The sequence below is a fragment of the Oryza sativa genome, chromosome 8, assembly GCF_034140825.1.
Source record: "Oryza sativa Japonica Group chromosome 8, ASM3414082v1".
NCBI classification, from domain to species: Eukaryota; Viridiplantae; Streptophyta; class Magnoliopsida; order Poales; family Poaceae; genus Oryza; species Oryza sativa.
The window spans coordinates 21,358,543-21,376,665 of NC_089042.1; the positions used below are offsets into that span (position 1 = coordinate 21,358,543).

General features: G+C 38.5%; 1 protein-coding gene across 1 annotated transcript; it reads right to left on the reverse strand.

The window, feature by feature from the left end:
• Positions 1-450: 450 nt before the first annotated feature.
• Positions 451-2,229, reverse strand: LOC4345669 (large ribosomal subunit protein eL34). Its single transcript, XM_015792908.3, has 4 exons — positions 2,115-2,229; positions 1,934-2,013; positions 911-1,020; positions 451-825 (listed from the first exon to the last, which is right to left on the reverse strand). The coding sequence occupies exons 1-4, from the start codon at positions 2,191-2,193 to the stop codon at positions 738-740; spliced, it is 357 nt and encodes a 118-aa protein (XP_015648394.1). The 5' UTR covers positions 2,194-2,229; the 3' UTR covers positions 451-737.
• Positions 2,230-18,123: the final 15,894 nt, after the last annotated feature.

Genomic DNA, 18,123 nt, shown 5'->3' on the forward strand with positions numbered 1-18,123 from the left:
CAAACCCTGTTTCGAAGAGGCACTTCTTCAGTATTTGCCAGTTTTTCTTAGCCAAAGTAAGATATTTAATTTATTCAGGTCAATTAGCGTGTTAAACTGCACTATGGGTGTTTTGGTTACTGGTCACAACTAAAGTTAGGTAAATTGTGACAGCCACAAAAGTATGGTAACAAATTGCTAGCCATAAAATATGGCAAAGTTAACATGCTAATGAAAAGGTGAAAGAACATGCGTAACAAACTGTAACAACCAAAGTGCGGCCAGAAACCAAACACCCCCTGTATCCGAAAGTTAAATTTCAGAAATGCATCATCTTGTTCTTGCCGAGTTGATAGACATCGACATGCTGATATGACCAATTGTGCATCCAAGTATCCAACATTCTGGGCATATTTATCACCAAACGAAATAGACCAGCTAACAAAAAGTATTACCAAATAACAGAGGGAGTAAAACAACCACAAATCATTTAAGGGAGTGAATTAAGTCAAATAAAAAGATGGCTAACATGTAGGTGAATTCGACTAGTACCCAATAGTTCATACAGAAATTTCATAATTAAGGAACAAGGGGATCAGATGTCCCAATACTCCGACAATTATAAGATGAGAGGATTTGAAAACCCTAAACTCAAAAGGTAGGTCTCTCACATGCTAAACATCATCCAACATAAACCACCATCAAAAATACTCTTCACTGTGTACAAAACAGCATTGTGCAACCCTTACAAAGGAGCTCTACTTTGCGGTCTTGTCCTTGGTTTTCTGTATTTTCAGGACCTTCTTGACAATCTTCTGCTCCTCGACCAAGAAAGCACGGATGATCCTGCAGAGTTACAGTTGCAGCTAATAAGACCACAATACAGATCTTGAAAGTTTTCACATCAGAATATCTAGCATTATGTACTGACCTTTCCCTAACTGCAGTTCCAGAGAGCACTCCACCATATGGACGGTTCACAGTCCTGCGGTTCCTAGACAACCTGGACCTCTTGTACTCAGCAGGCCTCAAGTGGGGAATCTGGAGAAAATAGAACACTGTATAAATCCTCAAGTACAAATATCCAGTGAAATAGCATAGAGAAAAGTAATATCGGTAATATGAAGAACCAAACGGTATCCATGATTGTAAGTCAACCAAAGTTCTCTATCCTGCAGTACATTTCTCAACTAATACAAACAAACGACTCTATCCTGCACTACATTTCTCAATTAATACAAACAAACAAAGGGTTTCTGCTTGTATTGGAACTAAAAGCGCCACTTCAGGCCCAGTAGTAGGCTAGGAAGTGAAATAACCTCGACTACTGTAATGTTGCACAAGACAAGATCGGACGTAAATATGAAGCCATAAATCCAAGGAGCAATAGACTTGAAATAGTACCAAGAAGTGTAGACTATTCAATTAGCATTTCAGAACTCCAGAGCAATTCTCTCTTAGCTACAACACATACCACCTAAATGTCATTGGACAATGTAACAAGCACCCATTTTTAGTAGATTCACCTACTGCTACCTGTATTACCCATTACTAATTAGTACATTCGATTTGGTCCATAAGCCAAATACTATACTTGTTCATCAACAGATTTAGACAAAAGATTAAAAAGACAACAGCATTCCCCAATCAAATTTCGTGCAGCAGTCCCCCCCCCCAAAAAAAATCACAATTTAATTAACCTTAAAGACAAATTCCACCACCAAATCATCTAATCAAACAACCCAAAAACAAGATCTAGTTCAAGCATTAGTTCCACAATAACAGCATTAAGCACAGCTACTAATCAGCGCAAACCAGGACCTACTCGTACATCGGATACAACACTAACGACGCACAATCCATCCGCATGCGACACTATAATAGCCCCGCGGAAATCCCAAAATAAAGTAAAATACAGCGAATAAAAGAAGAAGCCGCATCGCGCATCGCTCACCCCCTGGATCTTCTTCCCGGTGACGGGGCACTTCGGCCCGCTCGCCCTCTTCTTCGTGTACTGGTACACAAGCCTCCCACCTGCAACAACAATCCACCACCAAACACATCACAAATCTGCAACAGATCAAGAAACCACACCAGGCAACAAGAAAATTCTTCAAGCAAGAACGGATCCGTACCTGGGGTCTTGACGACCCTGGTCTGGTTCGACTTAGTCGCGTAGCTGTGACGCTTCCGGTAGGTGAGCCGCTGCACCATCTCGCCACCGCCGCCGCCGCGATAAACCCTAGAAACGAGGCTGGGTGGGTGGGTGGGTGGAGGTGGAAGAAGAGGGCGAGGCGGCGGCGGCGATAGGGGTATAAATGATTGGCTATGGGGGTGGGCGGGGAATGGACGGCTCGGATCGGCTTGATCCGACGGTCGGGGATGGTGTTGGGCTGGTTTGGCCCGTCGTGGGTCCTCTTGTTGGGCCGTCGTGGGCTTCATCCCGGAGAGGTACTGGAATTTAGGCCCGTTTTGTACTTGTATGGTGGGCTGGTTCAGGTTGCAAATGGGTTTCTTTCTCTTTCTCTCTTCTTTTTTTTTGAGATGGCAAATGGGCTTCATGAAGTTTGTGCTACTTCCTCCGATTTCAAATATCTGCCAATGTTTATTGGCTATCAATAATAAATTGAATGATTATATCATGGTATATGAAATAGGCCATTTCTTAAATTGTGTTGGTGTGTCATTTAGGTCCATCAACTTTTAAAATAATTTTTTGGATTCCCGAATTTATCTTGCATATCATATAAGCCTAAACGGGCTCCGACCCGCTTCGTGCGTTGATGTAATATACCATAATGATGCATACGTATTAGTACGATACATATATCAGTCACATAGAAAACAATTAAATTAAGACAACTTTGTCCTCTTTCTCACGCAGACTCCCGAAAATGTTTTTTAAATTATGTGACTAGTTTGTGAGTTCTACTAATACGTATGCGTCGTCGTGACATGCTACTCTATATGTGGAATAGATTGGAGCTCGTTTGGACTTTTATCACTATACGACACCCAAAACAAGTTTAGAGACTTGAAAGTGTACGTTAAAAGATGAGGAAACTGAATTAAACACAAGTTTAAGAATCGTCCGTGCATTTTACTCATTTAATTTGTTCATATGACATATGGCCTACTTTTAGGTTTCTATGCATTCTCAATTTTATAGGATAACGAGCGGTTAAAGTGTAAAGATGGATACTGTAACCATTAACCAATATATAAGTATTTGAAAACGGAGTAAGGAAATGTTTCTTAGAAAAAAAGGGACAAGTTTCAGTGAAGCATATAAAGTCATTTAAAGATTTAAACTGTCATGACTACAGTCAAACATATGTCTACGTACATTTTCAGTGCATTGATTTATTGTTCAGTTCGTGGGGGCAACATCGATGATGGGTAGGTGCCGATTGGCCGTGTCAAGAGAAAACGAGCTAACAACGACGAAAATTGTAGCTCAACATCATGCCATCATGGTGGTAATTAATAAATTAAAGGCATCTCTTTTTTGAACAAACCTAAATTAAAGGAATCTGAATACAAAATTTAATTACATGGCATTTGAACCACACCTCGATCGCCAAGGTTAATACCAGAGATTACGTTAGACTTGTCAATATAAATTATGACACGTCCACTTAATTGCAGTACTATAGAGGCCACGTGAGAGATGTATAAACTAGTGGCATGATCATATCGCTAGCATTGGCCCGGCCCACGTACGTACGCGTGTACGGGACCTCGTCTCATTGCTTTCATCTGATCAACATCTCGTAATTAATGATGTCGCAAAGATATAAATCTACATATATATACTTATATATGTTAATTCTTTGTTACTGATAGTCGTCATCGTCTATAGCTAGATAACCTGAAGAAACCTTCAGTTTCATACGACATGTCAATCATGTCATACCAAGCGATCCGCAAGTAAGGTAGTCAGGATTGGGTTACTGGGTGTGATCTTTTTTAATCTTTTATCAGTATGAAATATCGTATCATTGAGACAATATCAAATTTTATAAATTACAAAAAAAAAGTTATATAAGATATAGGGAGTTGGAGCTCAGCAAATCAGTTTCAGCTCCATCTAAAATGGGAGCGGAGCTGGGTGGAGCACCTCTCACAAAATGAACTGGAGTTGTGCAGCTGGGTTTAGGCAGCTCCACAACTCCACTCCAGACCCAACTCCTATAGCTAAATTTAGGAGTTGGAGCTGTACCAAACAGGCCCATACATTACATGTAAAATTGAAGTCTATTATATTGATTTTAATACATTTAATTAACTTTTTAGTTAAGTGGACTTGTTTACAGTATTTTTTTCAATCCACCTTAAATTTGAATAGTTAATAGTACTCCCTCCATCTAAAAGTTTAAGCGTATTTCTTGGCACTATGACCAACAAAAAGAAATTAACTCATCCAAAATATAACAAAGACCAAGAAACTTTATATGCATGTAGTAACTAACGAATATTAATTAATATGGTTGCTCAGATTACAGGCAATAATTTAATCTAGCATTGTAAAACGAAAAAAATAATCTCTTTATTTATTTAAGTTTTTATGCATGAAGACTACAAATATAACTATCTTATTTGAAAAAAATATAAAAATAAATAAATATGTTTAAGATTTTGAATGGAGGAGGTACTTGCTTAGTATCGCACGATCGGGAACTACATATATAAGATCAAGATCTTACTGATCTCATGGTGATCGTACGAAATTAGAACACATGGTAAGATTAGTATCATTTCGGTTTGGTTGGACGATAATTTTGATAGGGATCATAGGAACCTTGGCTGTAGCCCGCTGTGGTGCTGTCAAACAACCGGGGAATTGAAGGGCGCTGCCGCTGCGTCGAAAGGAGAAGGTAGTGCAGGCGCTTCAAGGCGGCGACACAATCCGATCAAATTTACTCCAATACAACCACGAATGGTCCATCCATGCATAAATTAAATATATCCTGATTCCATGGGAGCTCCAAATTGGCTGAAACTAAACTCCCTTTTGGTTTGGTGGGATCGCGCGCACCATATCTCATCACCATTGCCAAGCGAAAGAAATTGCTCACTGATTGAATCGCCGGCCGATCTGAATGCATATATGCAGTGCTGAACTCTTCTCTTTTTCTCGCCGCTTTTGTTTGTTGCAGCAGCAGCCAGCAGATAAGGAGGAAGTAACTGTATTGTGTGTGTGTTCTGAGGGAATGGGCGTATGCAACTAAGATTAACCAAGATTTAAAAAAAAACGATATGTAGAGAGAGACGTCTCTTTACAAACATTTTTTAAAAAAATATTATTAATGTGTTAGGGATTGAACACCGGATCTTAGGTTAAAACCACATTATCTTTGTCACTAGTGCATCTCAAATTAATCAAGATTTTAGTCAAGAGTGGTTCAAATCGGCATTGATGAGGCTCGGTTTTGCCAATTGAATGGCCGGATTGGCGTCCCCGAACCAACGTTTGCGTCTTGCCCCCTGGTTTTGTGTCGCTACAGTCCACTCTCATGGCATGAGGCGTTATCGGATTCGTCGTCACATTTGAAAATGTGTTTACATTCTCTAGCGTAGATATCGTCTCGCTTTTTTTATGTCATTTAATAAAAAATTTTAAAAAAATTGTTATGATAGATAAGTAGAAGATATATATAACTCCAGTGTGTGCAGATTCAAATTTAGAATTGGTTTTTTTTGGACGGATGGAGTATAAGTTAATATTCAGTCTAAATACGCAGTTAAAACAATAAATTTTGATTGTGAATAGTACATACTATATTTAGTCTTTGTAGTCAAAATTGTTGTTTTTAAATTATGTAAATTGAATTTGAACTTGTAAGTTTTTGACATATCTATTATTGATCGATCTACTTTTTAAAGAAAAAAATTAACAACATTTTTTATTGGCATGCACAAAACTGGTATTAATAGTTTAGGGGTGAAGTGAAGATAAAATTGTCTAGGGGTGGTAAAATAGAAAAACAAAAATAGTAAAAAATTTGCTCGTTTTCTTTTCTTTGATTATTGGGAGGGGCTTAGCTACTAGAATAATTCGCACTATTTTTTTGTCGAATTAAAATTTCGTTGTGTTTGAAGATTTTGTCAAGTAATTATACACGACTACTGGTGCAAATCCAAAATTACGGCGCAGGCGTTCACACTTAATTAAGGCTTACACGTCATAATCCAGCTAATAAAAATTAAAGCTGCACTGGTCACTGATAGGATACTCCTTTTTTAAAAAAGAAATGTTACTGATAGTGATACTTGGAATTGCCACCTAAAATCCCGTGCTACTGTTTGTCCGTTCATTTGTTGTTTCCATTCTGATATAGAATAGCAACAACTGATGCAGACCCGTTTACGGTGTTAATTGGTAGGCCTTCAAAGTTGTCGAACTTCCTGACAATAGTCCTATACGTCAGGATTCTATAGTTTGAAATTTACTCCTAAATAATTTGAAATTATATAGGTTCCTCTTTTTCATTTTTTTAGGGTAGGTTCCTCTTTATTAAAAGGGGTAATGGTGTTCATACCTATATATATTGTCAACTCTTATTTTTCTAAATTGAAGCTTATTTGTTAAAAAAAAAATCAACATGATATAGATCGATGCAATGAAAGGAGCATGTTTATTATGTTTTAGAAGTTTGCTTATATATAACAATTTTCTTTTGTCAAATAATGATTTCTTTAAAATATATGACAATGCATTACCAATCGATATCGCCGTAACATTAACAAGGACATATTATTAGTAGTTTGAGTTGAAGGTAGGGTTGTATTTTAAGAAGTTTTTCTTTTGAACGTAGATGGATTGTTGTTAAAAAAATACCATTATCTAAAAAAAGAAAAAAGATGGATTGTTGTAGGGTCGCATTGGATCCATTACTTAAATTCCTACTCTCATGGATGCTCGTACAATAGCCGCAGCTTGTATCTAATGCACCATGTAGCTACGGAGCTATACTAGCTATGATCAGGTGAAGATTGACACAACAAAGAAAATGAGTGCTTAACTACTGCACTATCTACTTGGCTACCTACATATATATCAGCACATTTAGGAACATTGCAATCTTAGTTTAAATTCGATTAGTCTAGAGGTAGTTCCCACATCCTAAAGAGAGGAGAGGGACTCATGCATGAAAGGCATATTTGTGAAATTCAACATATTCAAGGGTGTGCCATGCATGAATGTGAATAATCACAAAGAGTATATATATTGGTAAGCATGGACATATATATATATATATATATATATATATATATATATATGAATGTGATATAGAATAGTCAAGGGAAAAAAACTAAATATTCAATTGAACCTACAAAGTTATATAAAAAAACTATAAAAATAAGGCATCTTATCTCAAAAGACCAATAATTCTTTTTCATAACAGAATTCAATCCAACATCTACATTATTCCAATACTACATATTAGTGCTAAAGTTATCATAAAACTGTATATTTAAAAAGTTTCATGGTGACAATAATGCTATGGATCTATATATCCTATAAATTACATAGTTTTAATTTACTATGGCTTAGGTATATATACTCCCTCCGTACTCGTAAAAGAAGTCGTTTAGGACAATGTTTAAGCCAAACCTTGGGAATATAAATCATGAATAACTATGAATAACTCTCAAGTTGTTGAGTTTGAAAATATAAAAATTATATGAATAGTTTTGTCTTGAAAAATACTTTCATAAAAGTATACATATATCATTTTTCAATAAATATTTTTATAGAAACAAGAAGTCAAAGTTGTGTTTTGGAGACCGTGTCGCTGTCTAAAACGACTTCCTTTATGATTACGGAGGGAGTAATTCTGTAATGTTGTGCCTTAAATATGTAGATTTACGGCCAACAGCAACACATCTGTGGTGACTTCGCTAATTTTAAGAAATGTCTACCCAGTCTTTGGAGGTGTTCATATGAGTAAAGTGTGCATGTTTGCATCTATAAGGTTGAGGTTGAGTGTGCGCGTGCTTATATGGATGTTTGTGTCTGTAATGTGTTATGACGAAAATATTAGATTTATTTTCGTGAAATTTGCATAAAAAGTCTCCATCCCAAACATTGCAAATCTATATAATATCTTCCTCTCTAATATATGTATATATACCTTTTCCAATGGATCCTAGTATTTTAATCCAGCTAACAATAAACCTCGGTCCCATTGTATGAACGTACATTACATGCACCCTCTCTACCTTTTGATCAATTTTATTTAGATAGATAGCGTCCGTGCATATACTATACCAAAATCCCTCTCACCAAAACATTTAACTTTTATCCTTTCTGGTCCAAACACAAATTAAGATTAAGTGTTTGAATCTCTTGAAGATGAAGATTAAGATTAAGTGTTTCACGCAAAACGAGGTGGTAATAACGTGTGATTAATTAAGTTTTAATTATTACAAACTTGAAATTTTGATTAATCTGACATTTTAGAACAACTTTTATATAGAAAGTTTTCGCACTAAACGCACAGTTGTACAGTTTGAAAAGAGTGCCACGAGTATCTAAAAGTTAATTCAACTTTTGTTGGAAAAAAGAACAGATCTTGCAAGGGAAGATAAAGAGAGACATGTACTTCTTGCATCACCACTGATGTTGGTGTTACTCGGTCATCACGCTTCTTTGGATGTCAATTGCGACCTATATACATCCTGTTTGGTGAAATGCTTTCTAACATATTTGAAATAATAAATAGACTATGTATTGTTTGATCGCAATAAATACGTTATCTCCAACAGCCCCAATAAATATCCAATCCCTCAAAATTATTATTATTAGTGTTTTGGGTGCTCTAGTAGTCTTCCAATGGCTCCCCCGGTTCCAATATTTTTTAGCAACCAAAAAACCAGCACACTCCCTTAAAATAAAGGGGAACGTCTTCACCCTATGTCGATCATCCCCGAGGTGTTCTGGCTCATTCACATCCCACACCTGTTCTAGCCCTCTTGCCGCCCATAGCTCAACTACTCACCATCCGTCCTAGAGCATTCCCGTCTCCAGCCATCCTCGATGCCCCAGAGTGCTGCCCGTTTGTAAGGCGAGGTGGCCCGTTCCTCCCGGAGGTGGTCCACCCCGCGATAGTTAGCCTAGTATTGGAGGTGCACTGCCCTGAGCTACTCCACCTCGCATGATATTCAACAAAATTCATCCATCGTCTCTAATGCAAAAATGAAGAGAAATAGGAGGAAATGAATTAGTGGGGCCAGGGATATGCTAATTAATAATGCTAACAATTATTTTGCTTCCCCAGAACTGGGGCTGTGTTAGACTGTTAGACTTGCTTTAACACCTTACTGGGGCTGTGTTGTTGGGGGAAGGCTGGTGGTGCTTTTCCTACTCTCATGAAGGCCCATACAATCCAATAGCCACAATTCATCTTATGCGTGCACACTACACAAGGAGTACATTGTGCTAACTGTGATAACTAAAATCAAGAAAAAGATTAACACATCAATGAAAAAGAGTGCTTAACTACTGGCTACTGAGATATGAATAGAAAACTATATCTAAGCATATTGAGAAACATTATTGTATAATCATATTTTAATTTCGATTAGCCTAATGGTAGTTCCCACATCCTAAATAGAGCGAAAGGGACTCATGAAAAGCATTTGTCAAATTTGACAAAGTTATTAAGGATATGACATGAACATGAATAATCTCAATGAGTGTGTCGGCATGCATGGACGTATATGTGGAATGTACGTAGGTCGATAACAACTACTCTCTCCGTTTGACAATGTAAGTCATTCTAGAGTTTCCCATATTCATATTAATATTAATGAATCTAGACATATATATATATATATATATATATATATATATATATATATATATATATATATATAGATTCATTCATATCAATTTAAACATGAAAAACGCTAGAATGACTTACATTGTAAAACAGAGGAAGTAGCTTAGAGTGAGCCTTTTGATCCACCCATCAATGAAAATGAAGGACCAAATATAGGGAAACCGATGCATGCAGCATCACGATTAATCCTAGTAATTAACATGCATGCAAATGCTTGATCGGCCGTTGGCACACCACACTCCCACTAATTTTGGTCTATACCTACTCCACGTGTGCATGTGTAGTTCAGAGCACATTCAGAGCCTTGTTTGTTCCTTAATCCTTGTTTTAAGATATAAAATAAGTCTCCGATTCTAAAGGAAACAAACCGATTTTCGTGAAAATAAGAAACTATCTCTGTAACATATAATAATGGTATTTCTGGAATTTGAATTTGTCCCAAAATAATTATCACAATAGAGTACTAATGATCCCATTAATCACTTTTCATCCAAATTTCTTCATATTTTACATTCAATAAGGGCTATCCTAGTATTTCTTCTCAAACCTTTATATATATGCTAAACAACTTAGAATTATAATTAATTTGGGACGGATGTAGTTTTTATTATGGATGTAATTTATTGTATAATAATGTATGACATTTACTATGTAAACTAACAGAATCATACATGGCATCACTACAAGACTTGGGAGCATAGCCTTTGGACACAAAACCGTTAGAAAAATATATTTTATCATCTCAAATGGGTATATGATGCTGGACATATATATATATATATATATATATATATATATATATATATATATATATATATATATATATATATATATATATATATATATATATATATATATATATATATATATATATATATATATATATAGAGAGAGAGAGAGAGAGAGAGACACGCACATACATATGACAAAACTACATATGAACAGATCAATCATAATTGATGTGTACCAGTGGTTCTGTTATGTATTATTTGTAGTAGTATATAGGCATAACTCGTGGTACATGTCCTTCACGACTACGCGTTGTGGCCAAACGAGGAACACGTCGCTCGCAACAAAGTGAGGAGGAATACACACACCGTGATGGCGAACAACGAACAACGAGCAATTTTATACAAGTAGTGTTTTCAAAGAACCTACTCGCATGGCGGCTCGGTAGCTAGATAAAGTTTCACGTTACCTTGATAAGGTGACGAGAGCGAGAACGCACATGTTCATCTAATTTTCTTCCATACATATAGCCACTACTACAGAAAAGGGTTGTAGTGCCGGTCAGGAAACCCCCTTCGATGCCGGTTATCCCAACCAACACAAGAGAGACGACACTGATTTAAAAATTAAAAAGGTGCCGGTTCCTTAGAATCGACACCTTTTAGGTCCCACAAATCAAAAAAAAAACCAGCTCGATGCGGGCTTGATCGAACTGACGCATCGAGCCGAGCAGTCCCTCCTTCCACATCCACAAGAACAGAACAAATTTTGATCCGCAACATTCATCCCACAACATTCAAAGATGGATTCATCCCACAACACAAATTTTTGCAATAAAAAAAATCACACCGCTGCCAGAGAAGCGAGAGGAAGGGTTTGCTTGGCTTGGTGGCTTGCCTTGTTGAAGAAGATTTGGCCGCCGGATGAAGTCGTCATCGCACGGTCGGTCGTCTTCAAGCCGTCGCGCTGTCGCCCGTCGCCCCTGCCGCCGCCTCCCCTCCCGCCAGATCTAGCGGAAGGGGGGCTCCTCCCCGCCGGCGAGCCCTCCGCTGCCTCCCCTCCTCGAGCCCTCTGCCACCTCCCCTCCTCGAGCCACCCCGCCCGCCGCCAAAGCCGGATCCGGCCACCCCGCCAGTTGCTGACGCCGGATCCGGCCACCCCGCCCGCTGCCGACCCCGCCTGCCGCTGACGCCTCCCCTCCTGCCGCCGCCGCCTCCCCTCCCACCGGAACTGGCGAAGGGGAGAGCAGGGTCCCGCTGCCGCCTCCACCAACCAGCCGCCGGCAGCGGGAGAGAAGGGAGTGAGAGAGACGAGAGAAGAGAGCGAGACAGAGAAGAGGCGAAAAAAAGAGGCGAAGAAGAGAGCGAGACCTTATCTCCTCGCGTCGCCTCATTGTGGTGGGGCCCACCGGCTCAGCTTGATTTCTGGGGTGTATAAAAAAAGGCACCTATAATATCTTATAGGTGTCGGTTCTTAATTAATCGATACCTATAATATCTTATAGGTTCTGATTTTTTAAAAAAAAACCGACACAAAATATAATAAGTGCCGGTTTTTATTTAGAACCGACACCTATAATTACTTAAAGGTGCCGGTTTTTTGCGATTAATTTCGACCCGTGGAAGTAGGAAAAGGCCTATAGGTGCCAGCTTTAGCACTACCGATACCTATAGTGGTGACACCTATTTGATGTTCTGTAGTAGTGAGCTTAAGTAGTTAGGAGATCATTGAATTGCCCCTCTTAAAGATTAATCTCACTCCTGTAGAACTAGCATGGTTATATTAAGGTTCACATCTATGTCTCTTATGACATGATCTTTGTATAGACTTTTAGCGCACATATATTCCAACGTATTCAATAGACTCTCAACCGAAAATCTATCTCAGAGTATCACTAACAGATACCCAAATCCATACCCAAAATTCTGTTTTGGGAATTCCTAATCAAATTTTGAATAGATTCATCTCTCTCGAAGAGAGATGTCTAAAAGTTGACTCACGGTAAATTCACCCAGCCTCCTATGCCCGCTCCCGCCCCCACCCGCACATGCGTATCGGGAGCGGGTGCACTCCACTAGTGGAGAGTGAAAATGTAGGCAAGGGATTCTAACTTTTGGGCATCTAACTAGGGAGAAAATAGTTGAGGCCAACCTTCTTTTAAAGAAAGAACTGAAAAATTAGGATCAAAAGCTATATATTTGACACATTTGTTGATGATGGTCTCAACGACCCTGTCGGAGAAGCTCGATCCCAATTGCCGGCCTGTTGCCCGATCAACCACGTACGCCGGGGAGGTCGCTGTTTGGGCGTCGCGTCATGTGTTTTTTTTCCCCTCATACATGGTCCCCTGCTGCACGGCCGGCCATTATTCCTCGCCGGTCCATGCATGGCAGTATGCAGGCTCACCCAGGATGTGACGATAGTACCGGGGAAAACAAGAGCACTGTTCGTCCGATGATGACCTCTGCCACATGACAAATACTCTGCCATAGTGCTATATGCAAGAAAGATGCAGCAACAGGAGTGTACCTACCTTCTCACTGCATGCAAGACCTGTAATCCGTAGCATATGGAGATTGTCTGCTTATCATTTAATAGAGAATCCCAAAAAATCTATCAGATCGAACTGCAATATAACACTGTATTAGAGTATAATTATAAATGTATGTAAGGTGTAATTACAATGTAAATAGGATGTGGTGCAAGTGATACTAATAAGTCACAAAAATTATAATAGCTTAGTGAGAAACGCGTGTGGGAGGCTAGCTGCTTGCGGGTTAATGGTTCGATCTTCACCCCAACCATGTGCTTTGATTTTTAATCCATCATATAGGCAATCGTCTTAAAGCTTACCCGATGACCTGATATTTGATAGGTTTTTTCTCAAAATTCCTGTCGAATGTTTGATAGCAAATCCGTTATATATAGAACCAGTTCTTTTCATTTTTTAATTTTTTTTTGCCAATGGTTATTTGCTTCACGCTTCTAAATACACGATTTCTCAAGTAAAAAAAATTCTGCTGCATTGATTAATAAACCTAGAAAGTTGTAAAGTTTATTTCTTACAATACTATAATTTATTTGCGTTAATCAAGTAAACAATTCACCTCAATAGTTTATAAAAAATACATTTCAAACAGGACCGTATAACTTCCAAGAATAACGTTTGATGGCACGGACTATGATAGGAAATTTTCAGTATATACTAGTTCCATATTCGTGTGTTCTAAGGAGATTAAAATTATAGAGTTTAGTTTTTTCATACGAGGTTTTTGAGTTGATTTTTATGTGGAAACATCGGTTGTTGAGTGGAGTACTTTTTCATAGATATGGTTTTTATATGGAGAAACTACGATAGCGAGGAGAAGAAAGATGACCCCACTTTTTTAAGTAACATAGATATACAGCCTTATTGTTTCGTTTATATTTATACTTATAAGCTAAAAATTAAAATTGATTTTGTGTTTTTTTCTCACCATATTTTATTTTACATTATTTGTTTTTAGTTGTTAAGGATATGTACATATATACAAGTTTAACTTATAAGTTATATTTTTACTAATATTAGAAAAAACATGTGAAGCTATTTTTAATCTTATTATTGTTATACGGTTTAGCTAAGATAAAAGTTTACTTTGAGATTTTGCTTGAAATTTTTTTATTAAATCATGAGCTGTAAGTAAGAGTTCGATTGTTTCAATTTCAAGTTACCATGCTAAGTTTTTTTTAAATAGATTTCTTTATAGGACTCCTATATTTTCAAAAGCGAACAACTTTAAAAACTGACTCAAACACGGATCTATATTTCCAGAAGCAAATGAACGTAAAAACCTACTCAAATACAGACTATATATCAAAATACTAGTAAAAACATTTTTAATTTTTATAATAGTAGTGATAAATGGTACGAATTTCACAGCGAATTAAAGAATGGGGCTTATGGTACAAGTTACTCCCTCAGTTTCTAAATATTTGACGTCGTTGACTTTTTAAATATGCATGACAGTTCGTCTTATTCAAAAAATTTAAGTAATTATTAATTATTTTTATATCATTTGATTCATTGTTAAATATACTTTTATGCATACGTATAGTTTTAAATATTTAACAAAAGTTTTTGAATAAGACTCACGGTCAAATATTTACTAAGAAGTCAACACTGTCAAATATTTAGAAACGGAATGAGTACGTGGCTATATTGTGTCGACCATGGCACGCGCGGACATGAAGAGATGTCACGTATATACTACTACAATACATGTCACTGACTCACTGATCACACATTCGCACACAGATGAACTGCACATGCATGCGTACACTTTTTTTTTCTTCAACGGGCTCGGGAAAAACAATCGACCGAAAACGTCTCGATCGTCAGAGAAGGGGCAAAACAACCGGCAATATATATAACCGCGGCCATTAATTACGCGCTGCAGCCGCCGGAATTTGCTTTTCCGGCCGGCAGCCGCCTCCTGCGGCTGCGGCGCGCCGCTCCTCCTGTAGCCGACGACGATGACGAGAGCGATCAACAGCGGCGAGTCAGCCATGACGAAAGCGGCCAGTTTTCTTCTTTCTTTCTTTCTTTCTTTCTTTCTTTCTTTAATTTTTTTGCACGGGCAGCAACACGCACGTGTGCGGTATGCCACATTCACACACGTACGTACCCACGAGTGTAACCCCAACATATACTAAGCATACTGGTGGTAAATTCTTAGCTCCATTAAATTTCTATTAAAAGCTTCTTCCTCCGTTTCAGCTTATACATCTAGATTCATTAACATATATATAAATGTGGGCAATGCTAGAAAGTCATCCAACCTAAAACGGAAACAGAGGTAGTAGCGAACTCGTGTGTAATGTTTGTGGCACTAGTCATACCTATAACTGCAACCGTCGTTTTTCCGATTTTTTTTAATTGTGAAACTTTCTTTTAAATAAAATTAAAAAATGTGTCATAGTTTTAGTTGTAGATGTGGAACTTTTGGACGATGTGGTCAGATGGTTTCGGCCACATTCGTGCATATTTCCTTCGTTCCAAAATAAAACGACTTCTAACCCTCATAATTTATCCTAAAATAAAATATTTTTCTCAACCAATCACAACTCTTCACGATTTCAATTTTTCCACCTACCTTAACTTCTCAACCAATCACAACATTTTTCATTTAATAACTTCTCAACCAATCACAACATTCTTCATTTAATTTTACCTACTTTCTTAATAATTGTATCTAATCCTAAAACTTTTTATATTCTAGGGATGGATGTATGTCTAAAACAACTTTATATTTGGTCTCCGGTTCAAAACAAGGTATATGAAACAAATTAAATTGCAACTCATTAATAAAACGAGTACTATTTATGGGTTGATAAGTAAAAGAGTATTGGAGAAACGAAACTCATCGATGTGTGGATCGAGGGTAGGTAGGAGCCGATGATGTAAGCAGCTATCACATCATATTTCTGTTGAGGTGGGAGCAAAAGAAGATAAGTACGAAAAGAAGTGGACTACAAATTTATAAGCAGTGATGAGCTGTAGCACGAACTCCAACATACTTTATGAGAGAAAGAGGTGGATGAAATATTTATGTTGTAGTGCATATCGATAGTTAATTATTACTCCATACGAGTGGGTTAGAGCAGGTACAACAGCAGGTTATAAACCAGCTATAAACATATTTTAAAGAGATAAAAAAAGAGAGAGAAGGGCTACAGATCTGTTGCCACCTGTAGCACAGACTCCAAGACGTAATGTGTGTATGACAAGTGGGACTAGGTATTAATAATATAGTAAGCAACTATTGTATGAATTGGCTATTACATTGGCTATAAATGATTTGGAGTTAGTAGTGGACTATACTATTAAACTTGCTCTTATTAAATCGGCTAGAGATAACGTTAATTTTTATAGGTAATAGTTAGCTATCCTATTGACATTGGTATAAGAGGAATATTAAAGTGAAATCCTTTTGGGGCAATCATATATGTTAGATATGAAATTATTTTGTGACGAAGGTAGTAGCTCAGGGCACGAATAAAAACCTTATTTCACATGCTTTAAATTTCACAAAATTAATGGAAAAACGATTTTACCATATATTTGTCTCGAAATGTTTAAAAAAAATCACGGATGTAAATATAGTATAATCGTAATATAATTACATTGTAACTTGCATATAATTACAATATAATATAACTTGTACGTAACTTTCACATACTTTTTGAATCATTAGATTTTGCTTTAAGATTTGTGCAAGCGAGGAAGGAAGAAATAACAGCGCGCGTATATGTGAGAGGATTTCGTCATGAGACATCCGCTTCGTGGAAATAGTGTATTATCATACGATATTTAAAAGTTACTTACAAGTTGTATTATGGTTACATATAAGATACAATATAGTGACATTACGATCATAATATATCGGAATTGCTAACCTTCTGAGACATAAATTGTATCCACAAATCTTGCAGATTTTGAGCCACTAGATAAGCTTCGAGATTCATGCTCCAGACCTTCTCCTCCAACTCCGGCGACCTATCGATCTTCTTCTCCGGTGCCAGCGACTCACTAGACTATGACAGAGGACCCTACAGTTTAGGGTCCCGGAGTGGGGTGTGGGTGGGAGGGGGAAGGGGAAGGGGAGGTGTCGGAGAATGAACTCCTCCACCAGGGAACCGTGAGGCCACCCTTTGTGAGTTCGGCCGGGGGCAGCGGGTGAGATTCGAGGATTTGGTGAGCGAAGCTGTGTGGTCTTGAGGGGGTTAGGCCCCTCCAAGACAATCAGACCAAAGAGGTTTATACAGGTTCGGGCCGCTATGAAGCGTAATACCCTACTCCTGTGCATGATTGATTGAATGTAGAACACCAGTGCTTGGGGTTGCGAGACCCAAGCGCCAGTTCGCTCGGAAGTCCCCCCCTCCATCACTAGGCCTGGACCTCCTTTTATACCTCAAGGTTCCAACAAATGCATTATAACCTTTGCATTAAATGCATGTCTTGTCTCTTGACTTGGAAAGCCAAGCACACGTCGTCTTGATGATGGGGCCTGTCAAATATTGCCGCCTGACACGGGGGGTGCCCCTGTCAATCACCATTTAATGGGTGAAGACTTCTGGGCTCCTATTACACCGTGAAACGGGAGCCTTGCTTTGACCAGAGCGGAAGGACCGACTCCGGCTGGGATAAGAGGATGAGAACCTCTCACCATCACTATTTGATGGGACATGTCAGGCTGCATGCTGCCTGACACACGAGCAGCGCACAGTCTCACTAGCCAGTCCCATCGGTCATTCGACTGGTCACAGACCGGTTGAGTGCACTGCACGCTGTATTAAATGCGGCGTGGCGCGACCGCTCGGGACGCCATAAATGCGGGTAGATGGGCACCTGGAGGCAGACACCTAACCCACCGTACGTGGTGACCTAGAAAGGGGGTCAGGGGAGCCTGACCCTAGTCATGGCAGGGAGCAGCCGCTGCCCGACCTCGGGCCCGATCCCCCCTCGGGAGGGAGCGACGTGGCGCCTGGAGCGGCCTTCTCCCTCTAGTCTCGGCCAGGGAGTGGCCGT

Excerpts from the sequence above, each read along its gene's own strand:
- LOC4345669 (XM_015792908.3), bottom strand. The coding sequence starts at position 2,193 with ATGGTGCAGCGGCTCACCTACCGGAAGCGTCACAGCTACGCGACTAAG. Across the intron at positions 2,014-2,114 it reads CAGGGTCGTCAAGACCCCAG|GTGGGAGGCTTGTGTACCAG; the intron begins GTACGGATCCGT and ends TTGTTGTTGCAG. Across the intron at positions 826-910 it reads GGAACTGCAGTTAGGGAAAG|GATCATCCGTGCTTTCTTGG; the intron begins GTCAGTACATAA and ends GTAACTCTGCAG.